Here is a 24,202-nt window from a genome sequence, read left to right as displayed (position 1 = left end):
GGAGGCAGAGGCAGGTGGATCTCTGTGAGTTCGAGGCCAGCCTGGTCTACAGAGTGAATTCCAGAACAGGCTCCAAAGCTACACAGAAACCTTGTCTCAGAACAAAAACAAACAGACTCAAGCCACATATGTACCAAGGCTGAAGAACTCTTTGTAGAAATTTGGCCATGGGTAGGAGAGAGTAAATCTAAGCTGTGAGTAGAGCACAAGATGGTTAGGATTTTTGTGCACGAGGATGGTGGTCGGATAGGTATCTGATACATGCTGAAATAATATAAAGAGTCCAGAAAGGGGAAATTTAACAAGATTCCTATAAAAACCCAAATGAATGAGATCATGCACAGACTAGAAATTTTAGCTTTGGGTATGTGGGTGGCAGTGCGTTTGTTAGGAATAAAACATGTAAGCAAGTCTGTGGTTGCTGAGGTTAAAAGTCGAGGTTAGACATGCAGTGGTTAATATCAGAAGAATGAAGTGGTTTCCCTAGGCAACACAGCAATCTCATTCTGTGTGGGGATGGAGGTGGGAGCAGGAGACTGACCACGGTGGCTTCTCCTCACAGAAATAAAAAGATTGGCAAAGCAGATTGGCAACATGATTAATGCCTGTGGCATCTAGACCAACTTCCAGATAGAAGTGATTACAACGTAGTGGGCCAGGGAACTGAAGGTCTGTGAGAGCTGGAGAGGTTTGCAATCTAAGGAGAGTAAAAGAGGGACTGGAGCGATGGCTTCAGTGGTTAAGGGAGCACAAGTTCAATCCCTAGCACCACATCAGGCAGCTCATAACTACCTGTAACTCCAGCTTCGGGTGACCTGAACACACACACAGATCTAAAAAGAACGTGGGGAAGTAAATCAGGTGTATTAGTACATACTTTGAATAGATAAGGAGGAAATTGGTGGGTCTCTGAGCTGGGAGCTAAACTGATTATACATAACACTCCAGATCAGCCTACACAGTGAGACTAACTGTATAAAAAGTGGAGCAGAAATGGGTTGAGGAAACAAGCACATGGAATGAGGGAAGGAACCCGCATGGGCATGGTCAAGCTGGAGGGGTGCCCTCTCCAAGATCCAGACTTCAGGTCAGCCAAGGAAGGAAAACATGTCTGCTAGACTAAGCAGTCACTGGGGGATAGTGGAGCTGCACTGACGTGATTGTGCGCTCTAATTTCATACTCAAATCTCTACTACAGTGCCTGAGTACCAGTACATTCAGTTAGATCATGGTGTCCCGAGCAATGTTTTGGGTGAATGAGGAATGCCTGGTTTCTGCCCTCTGAAGATCAGAATCTAATGAAATAATAGGACATAAAAACCTAAATTTATGGCAGTGCCATGACTGGCAAGTTCAGAGAGTAAGAAATCTAGAGACATAATTGAGCTTCATTCAGCAGATGTTAAGAAGGGTGGTGGTGGGTGGTTTGTGACCAGGGAGTTAAGAGACGGCTCTGAGTTCTGTTCCCAGCACCTGTGTCAAGTGGCTTACAACTGTTGCCTTTACTTCCTGCCTCAAGTCATCCAATGTCATCTTCTGGACTCCAAGGGCAACAGAAGGCATGTGCACAACCACAGAGACCCATAAGCACAAATAGAACCATCAAAAAGGCTGGGAATGGCCATCTAGGCAAAAGCACATTATAGCTAAAGAAACTGACATTGTCTATTGTCAGCTATGAGTAGCACCTATTGCTGTGATCTTTGCTGAGGGGAGCAGTGCTAAGTACAACACTGAAGGGGTTTCTGGGCCTTGATCAGCCACTGAGGGGATTTGTGTGACAGAGATAAGCTGTAGGTAAATGCTAGCGAGGTGAATCTAAAGGATCTACATGCTAAAGATTGCCTTTCCTGTCATTAAGTTAACAAAATTAAATAATAGTTTCTATCTTAAAACGAAATTTAGTGTAGTGGCAGACACCTGTAATCCCAGCATTTGGGAGGCAGAGGCAGGCAGCCTGGTCTGCAAAGTCAGTTCTAGGACATCCAGGGCTGTTACACAGAGAAACGCTGACTTGAAAAACCAAACCAAGCCAGGCAGTGGTGGCGCAAACCTTTAATCCCAGTACTCTGGAGGCAGAGGCAGGTGGATCTCTGTGAGTTCAAGGCCAGCCTGGTCTACAGAGTAAGTTCCAGGACAGGCTCTAAAGCTACAGAGGAACCTTGTCTCAAAAAAAAAAAAAAGAAAGAAAAGAAAAACCAAATCAAACTCCCACAAAACTTAGCCACATTGACACACTAGGGAGGCAGAGGCAGGTGGAGCTCTGTTGAGTGTGAGAGACAACTAGAGCTACATAGACCCTGTCCCCAGAAACAATCGTTGTATGTATGTGTTTATGTGAATGCAGGCACATACATAGCAGGGCATACATGTGGAGGTCAGAGTACAACTTTTGAGTGCTGGTCCTTCCACTTTCTTGAGACAGGGTCTCTGTTCCTGTGTTCTACACTTCGCAAGCACCTTCCCATACACCCATTATCATGGCAGTGTGATAGTGTCAATAATGTTAATATCTTATTTCCATTATATGAAAGTAAGACAGAATCAAAAAATTATTTCGGGAACATTTTCCATTTCCAGCCTTCTCAGGTTTACCTCAAACCCAAAGCTCAACATTTGAATTCAGAATTTCTACTAAACTTTGATGTCTCCTCAAAGCATTAATATTGCAATGGTCATTTTCTTAGGACCTGTGAGATGGTTTAGCTGGCAAAGGTGATTGCTATCTCATGATGCAATCCTAAAAAACTGTGTTCTATACTTAGAACCCATGTAAAAGGTGGGAGAGATGCACTTTCTACTCTCATTTTTCTCAAACTACTAAGATAAATGTCTCCCAATTATTTGAAGATCTAAGAAGTTTAAAAACTTATCACCAGGGGCTGGAGAAATGGCTCAGAGGTTAAGAGTACTGACTGATCCTCCAAAGGTCCTGAGTTCAATTCCCAGTAATCACATGCTGGCTCACAGCCATGAGATCATGTCCTCTTCTGGCTGCAGGGAAACATGGCAGGCAGAGCACTGTATACATAATAAATAAAATAAATCTTAACAAATCACGGGTGTGGTGGTACAAATTTGTAATGGCAGCATAGGCAGGTCAGTAAGTTTAAGGCCAGTCAGAGATGTACTGAGAGCAAAAACTAGCATTCTCACAGGTCATCCAGTTTGCCACTTTCATCTTACTCGGTGGAGGTACTGAATTACACAACACAGGCATCTCTGGGAACCCATCCCTAGCCTGAAGGCCCTATTAAGGTTTTCAAACCCACTGACATTTGTCCATCTCTTCCATCAGACTATATCCTTGAAGTCAGGCAAGTCTTGGGTATTGTGAATTCTAGCCCTGTTTCTCACATTCGACAGAAAGAATGCTCAGGAAGTCTGTTAGTGCACACATGAATAAAAGACCGTACTTTTCTGGGGGATAAAATTTGGGGGCGGGGGTGGAGAGCTGTTGAGACAGACTCTCACAGGATGATGTCTAGCTGGCCCTGAAGTACGTACACCAGAAGAGACTCAGATTTAGAGATCTGAACCCCTCTCTCTTGCTCCTGAGTGCTGGGATTAACAGCGTGCACGCCTACACCCTGCCAATTCTGGTTCTTTTCAATGTTCATATTGTAGGGTGTGTAAGTGGGCGTCTTAGGTGCCACGGCGCGCGCGTGTGAAAGAACAACTGTGCGGTCGGTTCTGGATTCCAGGGATCGCAAATTCAGGTCATGAGACCTGAGCTTATATCGCTGGTACCTGAATTCTGGAGCTCACCAAGGCACCAGGGGTTAGCTGTCACCTCCATCAGTTTCCCACACAGGATTCAGGATACACATCGCAAGACTGCCGGTAAACCCAGACTTGTTAACGGAGGCCTAGGCTCAAAATCGTCACCCAGTTCTAGCTGGCCAGACGTATTTATCTCACAGGGCGGGTGGGAATCCAGCTCTAGTTAAACGAGAATACCAAGAGAGCCTCCACGCTGCACCCACCGATCCCATCCACGGACGTGCGAACCCAAACTTTCGGGTGTTCGCTGCTTCCGCCGGATGCGCCCCGGTCCGGAAGTTACGCGCTAGGGCGGGCTGAGAGGCGGTGTGCGTTCTCTCTCTCCTTTGCACGCGGTGCAGGAAGCCGGTAGGCCTGAGCAGCTCGTGCTGAATAATGCCGGGAAAACTCCGCAGCGAGTCCAGGTTGGGATCAGACGCGGCCGAGGAGAGCATGGAGAAGCTGCCGAAGTCAAGCGACAAGGTGAGGCTTGGGGTGCCGGGCAGAGCCGGGCCCGGCAGGGAGCGCGTGGCCCCCGGCGGCGCTCGGCCGGCTGGCGCGTCCCCGGCCACGCGTTACGGGCCAGGCTTGAGAGTGCGGAAGGGGTTTGCTGTTCGCGTCACAGTTAGGACTGGAGTCGCAGTCAGCCAGGCCTGAAACTGGGGCACATGGGCGGCATCTGCAGTGACACACGCACAGGGGTTCCCCTTTAAAAAAAAAAAAAAAAAAAAAAAAAAAACAACCTCAGAAAACGAGGTGATGCAGGTCTTTCTAGTATTTGTCGTTTAGATCTGCGTGGAACTGGAGTCGGGCTAAGTGAACACCCTTTTGTAGAGGGGATCTGTGTGAGCAAGGTTAAATCGCCTTCGCTCTTCTTCCTGGGATGAGATTTAACGTGACAGTCTCTAACGATCAAAGTAGAGACGTAGAAGGGAACGGAAGTTGTCCTAGATAGAACTCTTGTGTTGCGCGACTTAGTTGACGGTTTTGCTGTCCTAGGGAGGTTTTTAGGTAGGAGCCTTTTAAAGAAACAGAAATGGATTTGGATAAGGTGGAAACCGCATGGATCAAAGCGTTCCGGGTTTGCATCCGCGTGTTCAGCTATGGCATGCCGTAGTCAGGAGGGAGGGACCTGCCTCCTCGCTTAGGTTCCAAACTCTACCTCTAATTTTCACATATGGTAGCACGTGTTGAAGGGGCGGGGAGATTATCTATAATCCATTATTTTTTTTGTGGTTATCGGGTAGCAAACCTTGGGCCGGTCACATGTTGGCAGGTAATGAACCTTAGCGCCACCCAGCCGTTCTCAACATGTGGGTCGTGACTCCACAGTATCTGATACCCCGCGTATCAGATAATTTGCTGTCCGATTCACTGCAGTAGCAAAATCACAGGAATGAAGTAGCGATGAAAATCGTTTTGGGGCCGGGCGGTGGTGGCGCACGCCTTTAATCCCAGCACTCGGGAGGCAGAGGCAGGCGGATCTCTGTGAGTTCGAGACCAGCCTGGTCTACAAGAGCTAGTTCCAGGACAGGCTCCAAAACCACAGAGAAACCCTGTCTCGAAAAACCAAAAAAAAAAAAAAAAAAAAAAAAAAAGAAAATCGTTTTGGTTGGCGGGGTCACCACAACATGAGGAACTGTGTACTAAAGGGTTGCGGCATTAGGAAGTTTGAGAACCACTGGCGTGGCCGGCGATTTGCGAGTAGAAGGCCTGGCAGGCCGGGGGCGGGGGTGGAATTTAGCGCACTTCAGTTTAGTTCCACGCTTCTCGACTCCTAATTGGTACAAGTTTTCAATACATGTCCATTTAAATAAAGTCTATGTTTAAGTATGAGAATGATAGATTGGATTTTATTAGTAGTTTTCATATAGTGTCATGTGAATTCATTTCATCCGTCGAAGTATAAATTTCATGAGTGTTTTTGCCATATAGGGAAAAGAAACCCACTTTTGAGAGCACCTGTCTGAGGGCGTAACAGTTTCTCTTATAGTCACTTTGAACCGTGCTGGGTCACCGTTTCTGTGTGTGCCCGTGTGAATGGGTATGCCTGCTCCTGCGTGTGTGGAAGCTAGAGTTCAACCCTGTGTGGGTGGGGTGTCTTCTAACACTTCCCAAGTTTCTCACTGGGTCTGGACACCTCTGGTTAACCTCGGCTCCCCACTCCAGCCCCACCACTGGGGTGACAGGCGCGTGCCCCTACACCCATCTTTTTACAAGGGTGCTAGAGTTTCCGGTTCAAGTTCTCATGCTTGAACTGTAAGCATTTTGCCCCCTGAACCGTTTCCCCAGCTCGCTCTTGGTCCCTTTTTGTAGTGTGTAGCTTAGAGCCTTAGGGATCCCTTAGAATCTTCGGGAAAATTCAGTTTTGTATGATTGGCCACTGTGAACTGAAGAGGTACTGGGGGGAGCTCCTTTATGCCCCCATGACTGTTATATATACATATCTCCATTGTGCTAAGAAATGGAGTTAAAACAGATACTGTGGGGTTTTTTTCTTAACTAATTTTCTTAAACCTTTTGAAATTATAATAGATTTACATTAAGCCAGGTGTAGTGGTGCGCACCTTTATTTCTAGCACTTGGGTAGCAGAGACAGGCAGAGCTCTGTAAATTCAAGGCCAGCCTGCTCTACAGAATGAGTTCCAGGACAGCCAGTTCTATGAGATCCCGACTCTAAAAATCATATAATTGCGTAATTTCCCCTTCTTTCTCCTCCATGTAACCCTCACCTTGCTCGCTTCGAAATTCCTGGTCTCCTTTTGAATTGTTTCCATGTGCACACACATACACACACATTCCAAAATATTCTTCTCCATCCCCATTCTACCTGTATGTATGATTTCTGGGCAGATTTTTTTTTTTTAAACTTAAACAGTGTTGAAATGCCTAAAGCTGTGTTCTTCATAACTATAAGTAACCCTGAAATAATCCAGAATTGGTGGATTTTACACAAATATAGTGGGTTTGTTCAGTGCTGTGCTGTCTTTATTAATTTCTAGAAGACTAAAAAAGAAAAGACAAAATCCAAGACCGAAGAAGCAACAGACAGAACAGAAGAAGCTGTTTCCTCCAAAGCCAAATCAGTTAAAAAGAAAGGGCCTGCAGAAGATGATGTGGATCCCCCTAAGCCCAAGAAGACCAAAAAGCAAGAGGAGGCACCCCAGGACGACACTGCTTCTAAAAGCAAGACCTCCAAGAAGAAAAAGGAGGCCCTTGACAAGAAATCGGCCTCTGCTAAAACCAAAGAAATAAAAACTGAGGAACCTTCAGAGGAAGACGCAGATGTTCCTAAGCCCAAGAAGATGAAGAAAGGGAAGGAAGCAAATGGAGACATTGGAGAGAAAAGCCCCAACCTGAAGAATGGATTCTCTCATCCGGAGTCGAGTGACGCTACTGGCGAAGACAGCAGTGAGACAGAGAAGGTGAGGCTGACTTCCCTTTTATCGGCTCTTATTGCGTGTGTTTGGTTGTGTGTGTGCGGACAACACTTGCAGGAGCTCATTTGCTCCCTCCACCATGTGGGTCCTGGGGACTGAACCTGGCAGGCTTGGTTTGAGCACCTTGTCCGCTGCTGTCTCACCAGCTGACAGAGTAGAGTAGGGTGGACTGTTGTGGAGAAGGTAGGCTGTTCCATTGCTTCAGGGGAATAGATAATTGCTACATGTAATTGTAACATTTTAAAATTGTTTGGGTAGTGGATGTTGAACCCAAGGCCTTAAGCATACATGTTATTTTAATAAAGGAAATTTGATATGTCAGCACCTCATTGCGGTGCATAACAAGCTCTGGGGGAGCACTTTGCATCAGAGAGTTGATTTCACCCTCCTTCAACACAAGGTTTCTCTGTAGCCCTGGCTGTCCTAGAGCTCACTCTGAAGACCAAGCTGGCGTCATCGATCCTCCTGCCTCTGCCTCCTAAGTGCTGGGATTAAAGGTGTGCACCACATTAAGTGATGAGGTCTTATTGTGTATTCTGCCTCCTTGTGCCTCTCTCTCAAATGCTAGGAATAAAGTCTTGCACCAGTCCTCTTTATCCTTATTAGGCATTAAGGCAGGTTGAGATAGGGTCTTGTAATGTTCCCAGCCTGGCCTTGAACTTGCTGTGCAGCACACAGCCCAGAGGGTGTGTTGAGGTGAGGGGAAGCTTGCGGGGCTTGGTTCTTTCTCCTCCGCAGGGCCTGAGATTGAACTGGCTGACACGTCAAGCTTAGACAGCAAGGCCTTTTCCCCACTGAGTGATCTCACCAGCCCCTCCTTGGTTGGTTTTTAAACTGATGTGTTTAGGAGTGCTTTTTTGTGTTTTTAAGGACATTCAGTTTTTGTGGAGGGCTGGAGCAAGTACCATGGCATTTGGACAACTTGTGGAGTCAGTTTTCTGTCTGCCCCATGGGTTCTGTTGATCAAACTGTCAGGCTTTGGCAGCCTCTGCCCCAGTCTGTATGAGAATAGACTCTTTAGAGGCTTCCTCGCTCACTTGCTTGTGAGTTACTGATTTCTGTGGTCCTATTCTTTGATAGGAAATACCTGTGGAACAGAAAGAAGGCGCTTTCTCTAATTTCCCCATTTCTGAAGAGACTATCAAGCTTCTCAAAGGTAAGATTGCCTGGTGTCAGAATTTGAATTCACTGTCTTTGTTGTGGTGAATGGGGACCAATTCTTCTGGTAGGCATCTCTGCCACAGTGGAGTAGGCTGGTGTTTTGATTCAGTTATTAAGTCAGTATCTAGAAATGTGAGACTGGCTTGCTTTCTGTGATCTCTGTCCTCTTCCAGCTAAGGTCCCCAACACTGAAAATAAAACACAATAATGCCAAGTCACATGGTTGATTTGTTCACAGCTCGTGGGGTGAATTACCTGTTTCCTGTACAAGCCAAGACATTCCACCATGTGTACAGTGGGAAAGACTTAATTGCCCAGGCACGGACAGGAACTGGGAAGACATTCTCCTTTGCCATCCCTTTGATTGAGAAGCTTCAGAGTGGGCTACAAGAGAGGAAGAGAGGCCGTGCTCCTCAGGTAACTCTTAAGCTCATCCTAGGCCCCAGGTCAGCCCCCAGAAAACCCATGAGCCCAGTTTGTATATGCTAATTAGTATTGGGTTCCTCCAAGGTCCTTGTGCTCTCTGACCATAGGCTGGGGTGATTCTTTGAATTGTTGACTACCAACTTTATATGTCTAGTACTGTGATCTGTCCTGGTTGTGATTGCCCATGCTTACTATAATGTTCTTATCCCCGTTAAAATGTTGGATGTGCCTGGGACTCACAGACTTGATCCTGGGTGTGTAGTTACTTGAGACACGATCTCTATGTAGACGTGGCTGGCCTCTAGCTCATGGCAATCTACCTGCTTCTTGGTTGCTGGGATTGTAAAGTCAGGTAGTACAATGGCTTCTGGGTATAGTTTTTGCTGTTAATCTGGAATGAACTAAGTGAGTGGGCCCTGCCAGTTGTAGTTTAAGTCTAGGCTTGACCTCCATCTGTTTTATTCTTCAATATTTCTCAAAGGTTGCTGAGAACTAAATCAGACTAATGCATAGAAAGTACTTTTATAGTGCATAAGGTACCTGGGAAAACTGTTCCAGCTAATGTTGGTGAAGCCCCTCCAGGTTGTTTTCCCCAACTGTAGTTCTTCTCCAGAGCAGCAAACATTTGAACACGTTCTTCTAATTAGCTTGATCACGGAGTCTTAGAATATTGCCTGGGGACTGTCTTAGTGGTCTTGTTTATGTAGCATGTGATATCTATTACAAAACATGATAAATGTTTAGGGTGTATGTCACGATGAGAAGGATGACGGGGCTAAAGAGGTGGCTCAAGAGTTAAAAGCACTGGCTGGCTGCTCCTCCAGAGGACCCAGGTTCGGTTCCCAGCTCCCACTTGGTGACTTACCTCAGATTGCAGAGGAACAAGCACCCTCTTCTAGCCCCCTCGGACACTGAATGCACCTGGTACACAAAAATAGAAATAAATAAACCTTTTTAAAAAGTAGATGAGTAGGATGAGTTAATCGTGAATTCTGGAGTGGTTGAGAAACATACTGTGCACCACTTTGAAATTCTGTCTTTTCTCGTGCAGGTGCTAGTTCTCGCACCTACAAGAGAATTAGCAAATCAAGTGAGCAAAGACTTCAGTGACATCACAAAAAAGTTATCGGTGGCTTGCTTTTATGGTGGAACTCCCTATGGTGGTCAAAGTAAGTAAGTCAGTTCAAAAGCCAGGGAGGGAAGTGTGCCAGCCATTGTTCTGGGTGCCTCCTCCACTTGAATTCTGTCTTTATCTCATTTTGGGGTTCTCTCTGGACTGTTTAAAAGGCCAAGAGCAGGGTTCTGGGTGATTCAAGGTAAATCTTAGGGTGTTTATTTGCCTAAAGACGGCAGCATATCAAACCCAGTGTGCCGGTTTTGCCTCTTTTACATGCGTGTTTCTTGCTGCAAGCGGACTTTTTCACAGGCATCAGCTAATGTTGCAATCCCTTCTTCCTACCTATTGCATTCTGGTCTGGTCATCTCTCGCTCGCTCTCTCTCTCTCGCTCTCTCTTCTCTCTGAAAGGAGGATGAGGCATTAGCACAGATGAGTATGGTTTCCATCCTCAGTGACCTCAGTGACCTTGGAAGGCCTGGGTTTAATTGAATCTTGACTGATCGCATAGTAATTAGGTGTCCAAGTTGCTTAACTTTTCTATTTTTGAAGGTTGTATTAGATAATGTAAGGTGCCCAGTGTAATCCCTGGGCCTCCTTGTTGTTCCTGTATTGCACAGTGCATGAACCGCACGTTCCCAGTGTTTCTATGCCTCATTAGAGTGTTCGCCCTTCTGTGCTGTCTTACGCTCCTACACCCAGTTACCCTACAGAATGTTCCTCCTATTTCTTAGCTACACATACTAAATGACATACTTGGGGAGGTTGAGGTAGGAAAGAGGGCTGGGCTCAAGAGTGTTTAGAACTACATATTAATGCCGTTTCACACCCCCCCACACACACACACACAAACTTCTTTTACTTGCATCATGTTACTTTATAGCTGTCTAGTAAGAGTTGAGAATGAAAATGTGTGTAAATGGATACGCCATGCTGGTAAAAGGAATTTTAAGTCAAAGCAACTCTTTTTGCTGGAATCTTTTATAGTCGAGCGAATGCGGAGTGGGATTGATATCCTGGTTGGGACCCCGGGTCGTATTAAAGACCACCTGCAGAATGGAAAGCTGGATCTCACCAAACTTAAACATGTTGTCCTGGATGAAGTTGACCAGATGTTGGATATGGGTTTTGCTGATCAAGTAGAAGAAATTTTATGTGTGGCATACAAGAAAGGTAAGCCCCAAATTTAAGGGATTGATGGAAGGGTAGGGTCATGGTAAAATTGCCTTCCAGGAGATAAGTAAGGACGCTTACTCAAGGAAACTTAGAATATGTATTATTTTTTTATTTAATTTTGTTTTTTTGAGACAGGGTTTCTCTGTAGCCCTTAATGTCCTGGTACTAGCTCTTGTAGACCAGGGAGTCCTTGAACTCACTGAGATCCACCTGCCTCTACCTCACGAGTGCTGGCATTAAAGGTGTGCACCACCTTGTGACTAAGATTTGGAATTTTTAAAGCCAGCATTCTACAATTGGTAAAAGCTTGGCAGAGTAAAAGAAAAATTTCCTTTTCTGATAGTTCGATACACTGTTCTAACAACTAATTATAAATCAGTGTTTACTATTCAAACCCTGTCAAGTGATTGGGCATGATTTATTCTTCCATCTACCACTTTCTGCCTTTATTCATATAGAGGATTCTGTTTACAGTGGCTCTAAGCAGCTGTGGTTCTGCATGACTGGGAACTGGTTCTGTAACACGGGTCTCCTTAAGTAGAGCTGCTGGTGTAGTTGTGAAGTACACTGAAAAGTTTCCACCAGCTGTTCCCTTTGAAGAATCTGAACACCATAGTGCTCCTAAGTTCCGACGGCTTTGTCATTGGGGGTGCTGAGGACTGAGCTGAAGGCCTTGTCACTGGATTCTATATTCTTTTAGACTTACATATTATATATATAGTGTTCTGCATCATGTATGCCTATACACTAGAAGAGGGCACCAGATCTCATTACAGATGGTTGTGAGCCAACATGTGATTGCTGGGAACTGAACTCTTAACCTCTGAGTCATCTCACCAGCCTCAGATTCTGGATTCTTAAAATACAAAGCTACTATGAGTTTTGTTACAGGCTGTTTAATTATGGATCAATGCTGTTTGGTACCTGGACTTCCAGAATTGCTTGTCCAGTTTGTGGGCCTCCTTCATGGGACAGATTTCCTGTGTGAGTGAGAGAAAGGACAAAGGCTAGAAAGCAAAATAGGTTTCAAAATGCTTTGAGCATCCTTTCTGATGACAAGTTATTTCAGTTTTTGTGTATTGGGAGTTTTCAGCATTTTTATTTTTGTGTCTTTGATGTGTGACTGGCCACCGGTGGCTGGTCGTAATGGTGACGCACCCTGGAGGTGCCAGGTGAGGTGAAGTACTGTGTATGCAGCCTTGTTTGGATTATTCACATTGACTTCTTTTTCCCCAAAGATTCTGAAGACAACCCCCAAACATTGCTTTTCTCTGCAACTTGCCCTCATTGGGTATTTAATGTTGCTAAGAAATACATGAAATCTACATACGAACAGGTGGACCTGATTGGTAAAAAGACTCAGAAAGCAGCCATAACTGTGGAGGTAAATGATTCATTTAGTTGCCGGAATTAGTATTAAATTGTCAGTCATTTTGTTTCCTGTCTGATAGTTCTAAGATTCGCAAATACAAGCTCTTTTTCCAGATAAATACTTAGTCTGTATGAAGAGCCAAGTAAGGTGCATCTTTCTCTTTTATGTATGGTGTCTGTGCTTTCTGGATTTCACCATCTAGTAGCCTGATTTCAGAGTCACTTGAAACCTTGTGTTTGAATTAGATAAAGTAATTACTTTTAGAATTTAGCCACTAGAGAGCAGGGCAATCTGACACATCTTGAATCTGTTTCATCTTAGGCTCCGGTACCTAGATGAATTCATTTCACCCAAGGAGAGGCCTGTACAGATTGTATTTTAAGTGGATGAAGGGGCATAGCACACGCAATCCTTTCTTGTCAGTTACTTGGTTTTCTGCAGGAGCCTGGGAGATAGCGTTTCCTGATTACGTTAAAATGTAAAGAAGCCAGACGCTTTTTGGAGAGAGTCGAGAGGCCTGGGGACAGACCATGTTGCTCTTTACTTTATTTAGCTTCCTTCTTTCTTCTAAGCAGTGGTGGCAGCAGACAGCCCTGTAAGGCCTGCATTTACTTCCTGTACCACGACATTAGATTTAAGAGTTGAGAAGGGAGATGTGAGGTCCCAGCAAGGCTTTACTAAGTGCCGTTTCTTCTCTTCAAAGCACCTGGCGATTAAGTGCCACTGGAGTGAGAGGGCAGCGGTCATTGGGGATGTGATCCGAGTGTACAGTGGTCATCAGGGACGCACTATCATCTTCTGTGAAACCAAGAGAGAAGCCCAGGAACTGTCACAGAATTCATGCATAAAGCAGGTTGGTCCTTCCTTATCATGCTGAAAAAGGCTGGGGCACCAGACAGTCTTCATCTTGGACATATTTGTGGTCACCCGGTGACTTGCAGATTGTGTTAGATTAGGGGAAGCTGCTCTGATGGTTGGGGTTTATGTCATCGATCAGTCCTGCCGTGCAGGTGCTGGTTCTCATGAAAGCTACACTCGTAGTCTGTCTTGGTGGTTTCTCAGCCTCGGAGAGTGATGTTGGGCTGAGGGCTGCAGGCAGTTGAAGGTTTTTCCATGTAAGATGCAGATGTAAGAAGGCATCTGTTTTTCACTCTCTTGTTTCCAGAAGGATTATCTCCAGATTGAGCCCTTGGACCTCGTGGAGGGTGGTGTGGTGGGTTTGTATTCTTAGGTTAGTTTATGTCTTTGCCAGGATGCCCAGTCATTGCACGGCGACATTCCACAGAAGCAAAGGGAAATCACCCTGAAAGGTTTTCGAAACGGCAGTTTTGGCGTTTTGGTGGCGACCAATGTCGCTGCACGTGGCTTAGACATCCCTGAGGTCGACCTGGTTGTCCAAAGCTGCCCGCCGAAGGTGAGGCTTTTGTTTGTTTTTGTTCTTTTCCTAAACAAGAATAAAACTTTGCTTTTGGCTTTTGGGGTACTAAAAGTTACTTCTTTGACTTTTATGTGGTTTTCTGTAAATTGGCTGTCGGTCATGGTAACATACACCTTTCATTCCAATATTCTGTGTTTGATGGTTTGAGAGTTTCGGGCCAACCATTTGCTACCTTGCCCGGCTGTTTATTTACTTTTGTAGTTTTTTATTATGTACTTTAGATCTTGAAGGCTTGCAGAAGAGAATATAATAACCTGTTGATAACTTGTTTTTATGTAGTGTCTTGCAGTGATAGGACTTAGGCGTATATCTTTAGATGTCTGCCCCCGTTTCTGATTTCCACCTTTCACCCTCAATCATCACCCGCACCCCTTCATATTAGTGTCTTCCAGCAGTCTCCCCACTCCTCAGGTAAAACCTTTTCTCGTAGGGTCTTTCCTTTTTTGAAGTCTATACAGTCAGTTTTGGTGGGTTTGTGGGTGGGTAGGTAGGTAGATAGAAAGTTAGCCTCTGCATGTGAGAAAGAACATTCAGTGTTTGTCTTCCAAGTCGGTTCTTTCCATTTTCCTGCAAATTTCATCACTGCATATTTTGTAATATAGTAAAATTCATTGTGCCTGTAGACATTTTCCTTATCCATTCTTTGTTGGACATCTAGGCCGGTCCCATGTCTTTTTGTTTTGTGTAGAAAGACTTGATGTATTGTTAAAATAGATCTTAATACTTTTACCGCAACCACTTGAGGCTTGGCAATACACACACCCTTGGAATGTTCGCACACAGGATAGGAAGCACTGTTGGAGAGGTTTTGAGACTCAGTTTCATTCACTGACCTGTGCATGCTGCTTTATCTTATTTTTATCACTCATGTGCTTGGTTTCCATAGGATGTGGAGTCCTACATTCACCGTTCAGGGCGGACAGGCAGAGCTGGAAGGACAGGGGTTTGCATCTGCTTTTATCAGCACAAGGAAGAGTACCAGTTAGTGCAAGTGGAGCAGAAAGCGGTAAAGTGATTTTTTAACTTGAATTCGACACATGCTAACTTCTGAAGGCAAGGTCAGTCTTTAGGACCATTGCTGAAAGTGTCTTAGATACGGGTTTCCCATAGTAAAAGGCTAATAACTTGCATTTGAAAGTAATGATGCATTTCTTATATTTGAAAGGTAATTCTTGGACAATAGTATGAACATGACCAGAAATACTTGAGGTTAGAGTGTGGAGAAGGGATAGTGGGGAAGAGCATTAGAAGGATAGAGGGAGCTGGAGTATGGTACATGGACCTACAACACTGAAGCAGGAGGATCACCATGAGTTTGAGGCTAAATATTCTTACAGAATTAATATTTATGGATGATTCCTCCTCTAGGAAGACCTTAGCTGCTCTCCCCTTGGATTGGGTGGGCTTCAGTTAGTGCCTGCCACACAGAACAGAGAGTGGTGTGTCTGATATGAACGGGAGTCCATTGCCTTTGGTGGTGAAGTGGTGTCCCTGATGAGAGGTGGTGAGATGGGCATTCACCTGTGGGATGCATTCTGTCCCCAAACCCATAGGCTCAGTCTACGGATGAGAGAAAAGGCATCAGACAGTCTCGCATTGAGGGTCAGCCTATAACGTACCTCCTTAGAACTTTAAAAGTTCTGGAAACCAGAGACAGATAGGCACAGAGTAAAGTGGATTATTTGGTAGACCTAAGAAATAAGTTACTTGGGCTGGAGAGATGGCTCAGCGGGTAAGAGCACTACCTGCTCTTCCATAGATCTGGAGTTCAAATCCCAGCAATCACGTGGTGGCTCATAACCATCTATAATAAGATTTGGTGCCCTCTTCTGGTATGCAAGCAGAACACTGTATTACACAATAAATAAAAAAACCAAAGAAATAACTTACTTAATCTCAGTAGAAGCAGTAACCCTTATACATGAAGTTGTGGTTTGTTTTCTTGTAGGGAATTAAATTTAAGCGGGTAGGTGTTCCTTCTGCAACAGAAATAATAAAGGCCTCCAGCAAAGATGCCATCAGGTGCGTTCTCTACCATCACCACAGTCTGTTTCAATGCTGCTTCTTGGACCTTTAAAAGTTTCTGTATTCCTTCCAAAGCCTTAATATAACCAGTTGCTTTATACAAAACACCCAACTTGATAGAATAAACATTCATGTTTTTTGTCATCCCGGCCTGTTTCTCAGGGGAGCCGCTATCCATAATTGGGTTTGTGTTGGACATTTTAAGGATGTGTCCCACTTTGTGACTGGTTAGTTGGGATTACAGGCAACATTCCAGATCTTCATTCTGTACCCCGGTGGCAGAGTGAAAACTGACGAATGCAGGGGTTGCTCAGCTGTTTCTCATGAAGGGTGTAGTGGTGGTGACCTCACGGTGTAGGATCATCCTGTAGGCCGAAAGATTTTCAGCAGATTAGGATTTCTTGCTGTGGTTCCTGTGCATCATAGTCTGGGAGTAAGTAGGGTAAAAGTTGTTTGAGCCAAAATCTGTTCTCCGCATGCTTCTGCTGAGCTCAGAGTGCAACATGGTTACCGCTGTAGATGTGTGACATGCTCGTGTTACAACAGGCAGAAAGGGTCAGGGCCCCAGAAGTCTGCAATTTGCACTTAAGTCAGGATGGTGAACAGTTGTCTATTGCAGCCCCAAGCCGGGGCTGGATGTTGGCAGTCTCAGAATGGTACCACATCATGCCTCTGGGCTCAGGAAGTGAGTAGCGTGAAGATGGAGAAGGCGCCTAAAAGCAGCTTCTCAAGACCTTGGTAATGACTTGAGGCCTCACCTGACCAGAGCTTGCCTGAAGAGCAGTGGCCAGGAGTGCAGATGTCTGCCTTGAGCCATATGTGGTAGGGTTACCTAGGGAACAGTGGCGGAGTGCTGCTGTAGTCAGTCACCCTGCAGCTTACCTGGGAGTTTAGGAAGTTGGTCTCTACTGAAGCATGCAGTTTGAGTAGGTACTGAGTAGGCAGGGAGCCCATGAGCGGTGAAGGTGCTGGCTGTCATTGTCTGTTGAGAGCACTGTGGAATACTTACTAGTTCAGGAAGTACAGGGTTAGTGACGAAAAAGAGGCAGGTTCTAGTAGTGTGTAAGAGGTGTCCTTTAGAGTGGTGGCTGCCAGTCCAGCCCACTCTGCATAGCACACAGATACACTGCTTTGATATTGCCAAGACAGTGGCTATCCTCCAGCAAATAACACCTCAAAAAACTGTGTTTTAAATCCAATATAGAACATTTGTTTAAGATTTCAGAATATAAGCAGCTATAGTTTTGTCTAGTTCTAAAAGTAACACATAAGTTCGACATTGTATACTGTTGCAGTATGGGGGCTGGGCATGGTGCTGCACACCTGGAATCCCTCCTGACAGGAGGGTGAGAGTATATAGCCGGTTCCAGGCGGATGTCGGAAGACCCTGTCCCAAAGAGCACAACAAAAGCAAACAAATGCACTCTTGAACCTCATTGCATCTCATACTGAGATAGTCTTCTATCCCAAATAACCCTGGAAGCAGTGTGGTAGAAGATGACCCTGTACTTCAAATCCTCTTGTCTCCACCTCCTAAGTGCCTAAGGCACACGGCAGCACCTCCAGTTTCTGCAATGCTAGGATTAAACCCAGGACTTGCCTTCATGCCAGTTTAGCCACACCCCTAGTTGTGCCAATGTCCATTTGAAAGCTCGTTTATTTTCAGTTATTGTAGTGTCGCTTATATTAATTATTCTCTAACAAATTCACTCTCAAACCACAGGCTTTTGGATTCTGTGCCTCCCACCGCCATCAGTCACTTCAAGCAGTCAGCTGAAAAGCTGATTGAGGAGAAGGGGGCTGTAGAGGCCCTGGCAGCCGCGCTGGCCCACATTTCAGGGGCCACATCGGTCGACCAGCGCTCCTTGATCAACTCACAAGCGGTAAATTTTGGGTACTTTATAAAATGATATAAGCAAGACTAAAAGAGTTCATTTGAACTTCCTGATTGATTGGCTTAACCTCTAGGAGGTGGGAAGGCACTGGCTGTGTTTAGCTATTTTCCTAATTAAAAACAAACTTAATAGGGCAAAACAGATAAATGTTTCCCAGGGATGGATTGGGAGGAGAAGGCTAATAAATGGCCTGCTGCCAAGCCTGACAACCACAGGACCACACAGTGGAGGGAGAGAGCATTTCTGCACCTGCTCTCTAGCCTCTACACGTAAGCTCACAGGGAAACAAACAAATTAAAATGTTCTAAAACGGAGTGCAAACCCACTGTCCTGAATGTTGAAATGGTAAATTCTTTCGATACAATGAAGTTTCCTGTTTTTCATGAAGTAATTGTAGACCCGTGTGGCGTAAGATACACAGATTCCCTGTGCTTCAACCAGTCCCTCCAGTGCAGCCTTGAGAAGATTGCTGCTCTCCCGTCAGTCTACCTGCGCCCATTCTGTGTGGCTAGGTGGTGCACTGTCAGGGAGAGCCTCCCCCAGAACACTTCCCTCCTCAGAGCGAGTGTTGATGACACTGATTGATTTTTCAAGACTTAACTTTTATGCTTTCTCTCCCCTAAGGGCTTTGTCACCATGATCCTACAGTGCTCGATCGAGATGCCTAACATTAGCTACGCTTGGAAAGAACTCAAGGAGCAGCTGGGTGAAGGCATTGATGCCAAAGTGAGGGGGATGGTCTTCCTCAAAGGAAAACTGGTGAGTGTGGGGCCACAGCTTAGTTTGGTGGTTAGCATGGTGACCAGGATGTGTCCTCTCCCGTGCTGTTGTCTCCAACCCAAACTGTTGTGTCGTTATCACTTTATCTTTATGGGAAAATGAGAATATAAAGGGCAGATAAGTATTATTGGGAAACTGGTTTTGACTAAGGGATCCCTTGATGGTCACACACACGGATGTACATGGAAATCCAGAGCTCCAGTGTTAGGAAATGCATGATCAGAGAAGCCCTGAGCCTAAGCTGGGGGTCGACTTGTTCTGCTTACCAGCTCCACTTTGCCACTCCTCCTACCCTTTACTGGGGGGATACCAAGCACCCTGTGCCTTATTCTTCCTTGGTTGCTTACTGTGCCTTCCCCTCCACCCTCCCCTCCACAGTGCTATTTAAGACTTAGCTTTGGGCCGGGCGGTGGTGGCGCACGCCTTTAATCCCAGTACTTGGGAGGCAGAGGCAGGCGGATCTCTGTGAGCTCGAGACCAGCCTGGTCTACAAGAGCTAGTTCCAGGACAGGCTCCAAAGCCACAGAGAAACCCTGTCTCGAAAAACCAAAAAAAAAAAAAAAAAAAAGACTTAGCTTTGGGGCTGGAGAGATGGCTCAGCCGTTAAGAGCATTGCCTGCTCTTCCAAAGGTCCTGAGTTCAATTCCCAGCAACCACATGGTGGCTCACAACCATCTGTAATGAGGTCTGGTGCCCTCTTCTGGTCTGCAGGCATACACACAGACAGAATACTACTTACATAATAAAATAAATAAATATTTTTTAAAAAAAAAGACTTAGCTTTGACTCTCGATGCAGCTTCCCAGGCTCGGTATACAATTCATTAGAGGAGTCCTTACCTATATGGCAGAGTTCTTAGGCATAATATTTACCCTGGTGAATTTTCCCTCCCTCTGATTGCTTACAATGAAGGCCTTAATCCCTGTGACCTATCTGAATGCCCCATTGTTCCTGGAGTTGGCCATGCAAAGAGAAGCCCACGAATGTCGGGGTCCTTTAGCACCTGTCTGACACCTATGCTGGGTAAATTTCTGGGTGGGGTGGGAAGTGTAGCTCAAACTACCAGTACAGGAGTAGTTTGGTGCTGTGCTGTTGGTGGCTTCCACAACTGAAAAGGAAAGTACTTATTATTAAAAAGATCACACCATATAAATTATATACCTTTTCTCGTGTTCTCACAGAAAACTTAATTATGAAAAACTAGACATCAACAATATAATTTTCTACTTTTCATTGTGTCCTCCTGAATATGGGTTAGCATGGTGGTATCCTGGTCCCATTTGGAGCATTTCTTTACCTCCTGCTCCTTTTTAGGAGCATATGTTAGCCATATTCTGGTTATCTAGCATCAGTATCTGCTGTTTCCTTTACAGCTTTCTTTGTATTTGGCAGTATCTGTGTGTTGCTTGGATTAACCCTTTCTTTGCTTTGCTTTCTAGGGAGTCTGTTTTGATGTCCGCACTGAAGCAGTCACAGAAATACAGGTATTATTTTCTTTTGTATTTAGTGTTTGTAGACCCAAATCATTTTGAAAGCCGAGTGAATGTGGGCCACAGAGAGCAGTCTCATTGATTTATTGTGACCTTGCTGCTGGCCTGCCTTGCTCCTCCCTGAAGGTGGATCCAGGGTCTGCCCAGCTGCTCTGTGTCCTTGCCTTCCTGAGCACTTGCCTGTGCTGTGCTTCCTAGCACTGTGTGACGAGTGTGCTCACAGAGCTACTACAGCACGGCAGTAGTGAAATTTCAGGTGGAGAGTGGGGACTGCCCCTCCAACAGACTCCACACTGCTCCCACAGTTTTGGGGGCTCATACTTGGCACAAGCAGCTTTTTAAGCACCTGTTTAACAGCTTGTTCCTTGAAGACATGGCAGCAGTTTTTCTTGTGGCTTTACCAAATTTCATAAAATCATGGAATAAACCTTCTACCTGCAGGAGAAGTGGCATGATTCAAGACGCTGGCAGCTCAGTGTGGCCACGGAGCAGCCAGAGCTGGAAGGACCCGTGGATGGATATCGAGGTGGCAGGGGTCAGCGTGATGGCAACCGCGGTGCATTCAGAGGACAGCGGGGTGGAAGCAGGAACTTCAGGGGGCAGGGGCAGCGAGGAGGAAATAGAAACTTCAGAGGACAGCGATCCGGAGGTGGCAACAAAGGCCAGAAGCGGAGTTTTAGTAAAGCGTTTGGTCAGTGAGTAGAGGCTAGAAGGAACTGTTGACACTGTGGACCCCAATGCCCTTCCCCCTGTCAAAGTCCCCAGTGCTTCCTTTTGATCATTTGCTCAGCCCCCATTCCTTGTAGAGAGATGGGCTCTGGACTGTTTGATCTAACATGAGCTTTCTTCATAGGAACCCAGTTCATCATTTTCCAACATAGTGTCTAATTTTACAAAGTAAGGTCGGCCGTGGATCTGTCTATCCTTATGTGTGGACTTTGCAGGTTCATCTTTGTGTGCGCGCGCGCACTGGGGCCTGATCTCAGAACCTCAAGTGCTGAGTGTGTACACATCCTACAACTAAACTCCATCTCTACTCCCCAGAATATCTCTCAGTAACGTCCTCCAAAGAAAATCCCTAAGGGATGACTGCCTCCAGTCTCTGGAGGACCATACATCAAGGATTTTTTTCCCGTGATACTTGGCCTCCTGGCCTGTTGACAAACAGTCGCTAGTGTCTGTATGTGTGTGCTGAGGTTTGATGCTGAACAATGCTTTTCAGTGCCTATCAGACTTATTAGCTGATTTGAACAGTTTGTGGTAAACTCTGGATGTGGAGGGTGGAACGCAGACAAGTATAGATCTCTTCATAGTGTCTCCACATACTCTTGTTTCTCAGCAGAAGGTGACGTGTGTTCTGGTGAATTCTCCATAGTGTATATAGAAGTACATTTTTATAGGAGCCAGTGTCTTTAAAGTTAGGTTCCAAATGTCTGAAGTTTTTTTCATCAGTAATAAGACTAGATACATGGTATTTAAGTGATTGTGCCCTTCTTTTAGAAGATTAATTTGCCAGGAAGTAATTAAGGGAAGAGGGCTCAGTTGTTATTGCTGAAGAACTTTTCAGGTCTGGTGGTGGTAGCACATGCCTTTAAATCCTAGCACTAGGGAGGCAGAGAGGCAGGCGGATCTCTGAGTTCAAGGCCAGCCTGGTCTAGAGTGAGTTCCGGACAGCCTCAAAGCTACAAAGAGAAACCCTGTCTCAAAAACAAAACAAAAAAATGTTTCCAAAAAGCCACAATAAAGGAATCTCTTCATCTTCACAAGTGAGGAAGCAGGAGGAAGCTTGCTTTAAATGGTGACCACTCTTGAGTCATGACTCTTCAAGGAACTGTATCTACTGGTGGGCAATCTGAGGCTTTTAGGGGGCAGAGTGGGACAGTTTTCTCAGTGGCCTGGATCTTAAGCCACAGCATAAGATCTGTTTCTGTTAGGCTGCTTCACTATTGAAAAGTTATCACCAGGGGCTGGAGAGATGGCTCAGAGGTTAAGAGCACTGACTGCTCTTCCAAAGGTCCTGAGTTCAATTCCCAGCAACCACATGGTGGCTCACAACCATCTGTAATGGTGTCTGGTGCCCTCTTCTGGCCTGCAGACATACACGCAGACAGAATATTTTATACATAATAAAGAATTTTATTTTTAAAAAAAAGAAAAGTTATCACCATTTAGAGAATTCCAAATCAAGCAGTACCATTGAAGTTGTTGCTTTGCGGGAACTGAAGAACTCAGCACCCGGCCCAGCAATAACTGACCCAGTTCTCCGCGGTTCTTTCTCGGGGTTGGGGAACTATCCCACCTAGCATAGAAGTCCAAGTGGTAGATCCTCATGCCTTCCTGGAGATTCTCTACAGGGAATCGTAGGACAGACTCAGAAAGAAAACCAGAATCACATGCTCTGTCTTGTTTCCTCCAGTTGTTTAGATCAGCTAAGATCGTCAGGCTCATCCTCTGATGTCAGTGTGAGCGGTGCCTCTGGCCTAGCACCACAGGGCTCTGATCACCGCAACAGCTTCAGAAATAGTTTTCCACTCTGACCAGATGGTTGTTGTCCTCTGTGCTTGAAATTCTTTGGAATTTTTTCTTTGTTGATGACTATGGCTTATATAAGTTTTGGTTTTGCCCAACCACTGGGCATGCTTTAGTGAAACCTTTCACTATTAGGATAAGAATTTGTGCTGTAGCAAGCTGATGGCAGAACATGCTGGCCTTTCAGGGGAAGAGGCTAAAACCTGGTTTTAGCCTATGGAAAAATGATCTGCCATAAATCAAACAATGAAGGGAAAGCTATATAGTACACACTGTAAGTAAAGCATAGGTCTCTGAACAAATGAAGATAGGTTTCGTCTGTATCCCAGAATCTAAACAATATTTATATGTATAATTTAGCTGTTGTTTGGTTTAAATGGGCTTTATTGGGAAATGTTATCATTTTTACTATTTTCTACAGAGAAAATATTTTCCAGTTTCAGATAACTCTGGATTTTGAATTATACCTGTTTTTCTGTTCAGGCTGTCTGTGTATTGTACATAAACTGTTTGTACCTTCAGATGACTCACTGTATAAAGTACTGCATTATGCCGTAATAAAGATACTAATGCTTTATAGTTCGCTTTGGTGGCTTTTGTTTTCTAAAATGAAAATAACTTGATATTTTTATAACAATGGCTGCTAAGTATAAACTAGTAAGACTTGGGGCTAGTGTTGTAGCTCAGTTGGTAGAGGCTTGCCTACCGTGCATATTGCATTCAGGAGGTAGAAGCAGGAGGAGCAGGTTAGGTTAGCATTAGTTAAATTCTCGTAAAAATAAAGCAACCCTACATTAGCATTCCAGTAGGCAATTTTATACAAATTCATTTCTCAAAACAAGTCATACGTTCAGTTTGTGAATTGCTTTCCTGCCCTCGCATTTTGTTTACCTTTCTGTGTATAGGAATCCAGTGTGGCCTATTTGCCCATGCCCTCTTGCTTTTACGGACTGTAGAGGTGGCTTGGTGGTTAAGAGCACTGGCTGAGTCATTTCCCAACAACCACATGATGGCTCACAACCATTTGTAATGAGATCTGGTGCCCTCTTCTGGCCTGTAGGCATACATGGAGACAATACTGTACACTTAATAAATTAAGCTTTAAGAAAAATAGTATTACAGGCTCCAAAAACCACAGAGAAACCCTGTCTTGAAAAACCAAAAAAATAAAATAAAAATAAGAAAAATAGTATTACATTTATTTTAATAAACTTTGTTTTCAAGACAGGGTCTCACTATGTAGCTCTGGCTGTCCTGGAAAGTGTATACCAGGTTGGCCTTGTGTCTCAAATGCTGTAATAAATTTTATTAAAAAGAAAAAAGCTTGGCAAACAAAATCATCACACACCAAAATTAACCAGTCTATGCAATTTAATAAACATCCAGCTAGAATTGGCATTGGAAATGGAAGTTGGGAAGTTTCATAGGTTTTACACTTTAGGTGTTATATTTTATGTATTCATGCACTACTGTTGTATGACTAAACTAGCTGGTGAGGCAAGGTTGGGGAATCCATGGTGCAGACACCACCAAAGTCCAACTTGGTGAACAAGGAAGTTTTATTGGAGTACCTTACAGGAGCTGTATCACCAA

General features: G+C 44.9%; 1 protein-coding gene across 1 annotated transcript; it reads left to right on the top strand.

The window, feature by feature from the left end:
• The first annotated feature begins 4,097 nt into the window (after positions 1–4,097).
• On the top strand, positions 4,098–23,188 carry Ddx21 (DExD-box helicase 21). The gene is made up of 15 exons (XM_057751506.1): positions 4,098–4,245; positions 6,765–7,187; positions 8,283–8,358; positions 8,602–8,780; positions 9,841–9,958; positions 10,892–11,077; positions 12,319–12,464; positions 13,156–13,305; positions 13,705–13,866; positions 14,777–14,896; positions 15,839–15,912; positions 17,639–17,798; positions 18,435–18,569; positions 20,030–20,074; positions 20,522–23,188. Exons 1-15 carry the CDS (start codon positions 4,159–4,161, stop codon positions 20,777–20,779), a joined length of 2,319 nt encoding a protein of 772 aa, XP_057607489.1. The 5' UTR covers positions 4,098–4,158; the 3' UTR covers positions 20,780–23,188.
• Positions 23,189–24,202: the final 1,014 nt, after the last annotated feature.

This window comes from Chionomys nivalis, chromosome 19 (assembly GCF_950005125.1).
Source record: "Chionomys nivalis chromosome 19, mChiNiv1.1, whole genome shotgun sequence".
In the NCBI taxonomy this organism is placed as follows: Eukaryota; Metazoa; Chordata; class Mammalia; order Rodentia; family Cricetidae; genus Chionomys; species Chionomys nivalis.
Note: the sequence above shows the minus strand (reverse complement) of the source record. Positions and strands in the feature narration are given on the sequence as shown.

Bases quoted from the DNA above. Each gene is read 5' to 3' on its own strand.
- Ddx21 (XM_057751506.1), top strand. From the start codon at position 4,159: ATGCCGGGAAAACTCCGCAGCGAGTCCAGGTTGGGATCAGACGCGGCC. The intron at 13,306-13,704 runs GTTGGTCCTTCC...TGTCTTTGCCAG, and splicing joins AGAATTCATGCATAAAGCAG to GATGCCCAGTCATTGCACGG. The intron at 15,913-17,638 runs GTGCGTTCTCTA...CTCAAACCACAG, and splicing joins TCCAGCAAAGATGCCATCAG to GCTTTTGGATTCTGTGCCTC.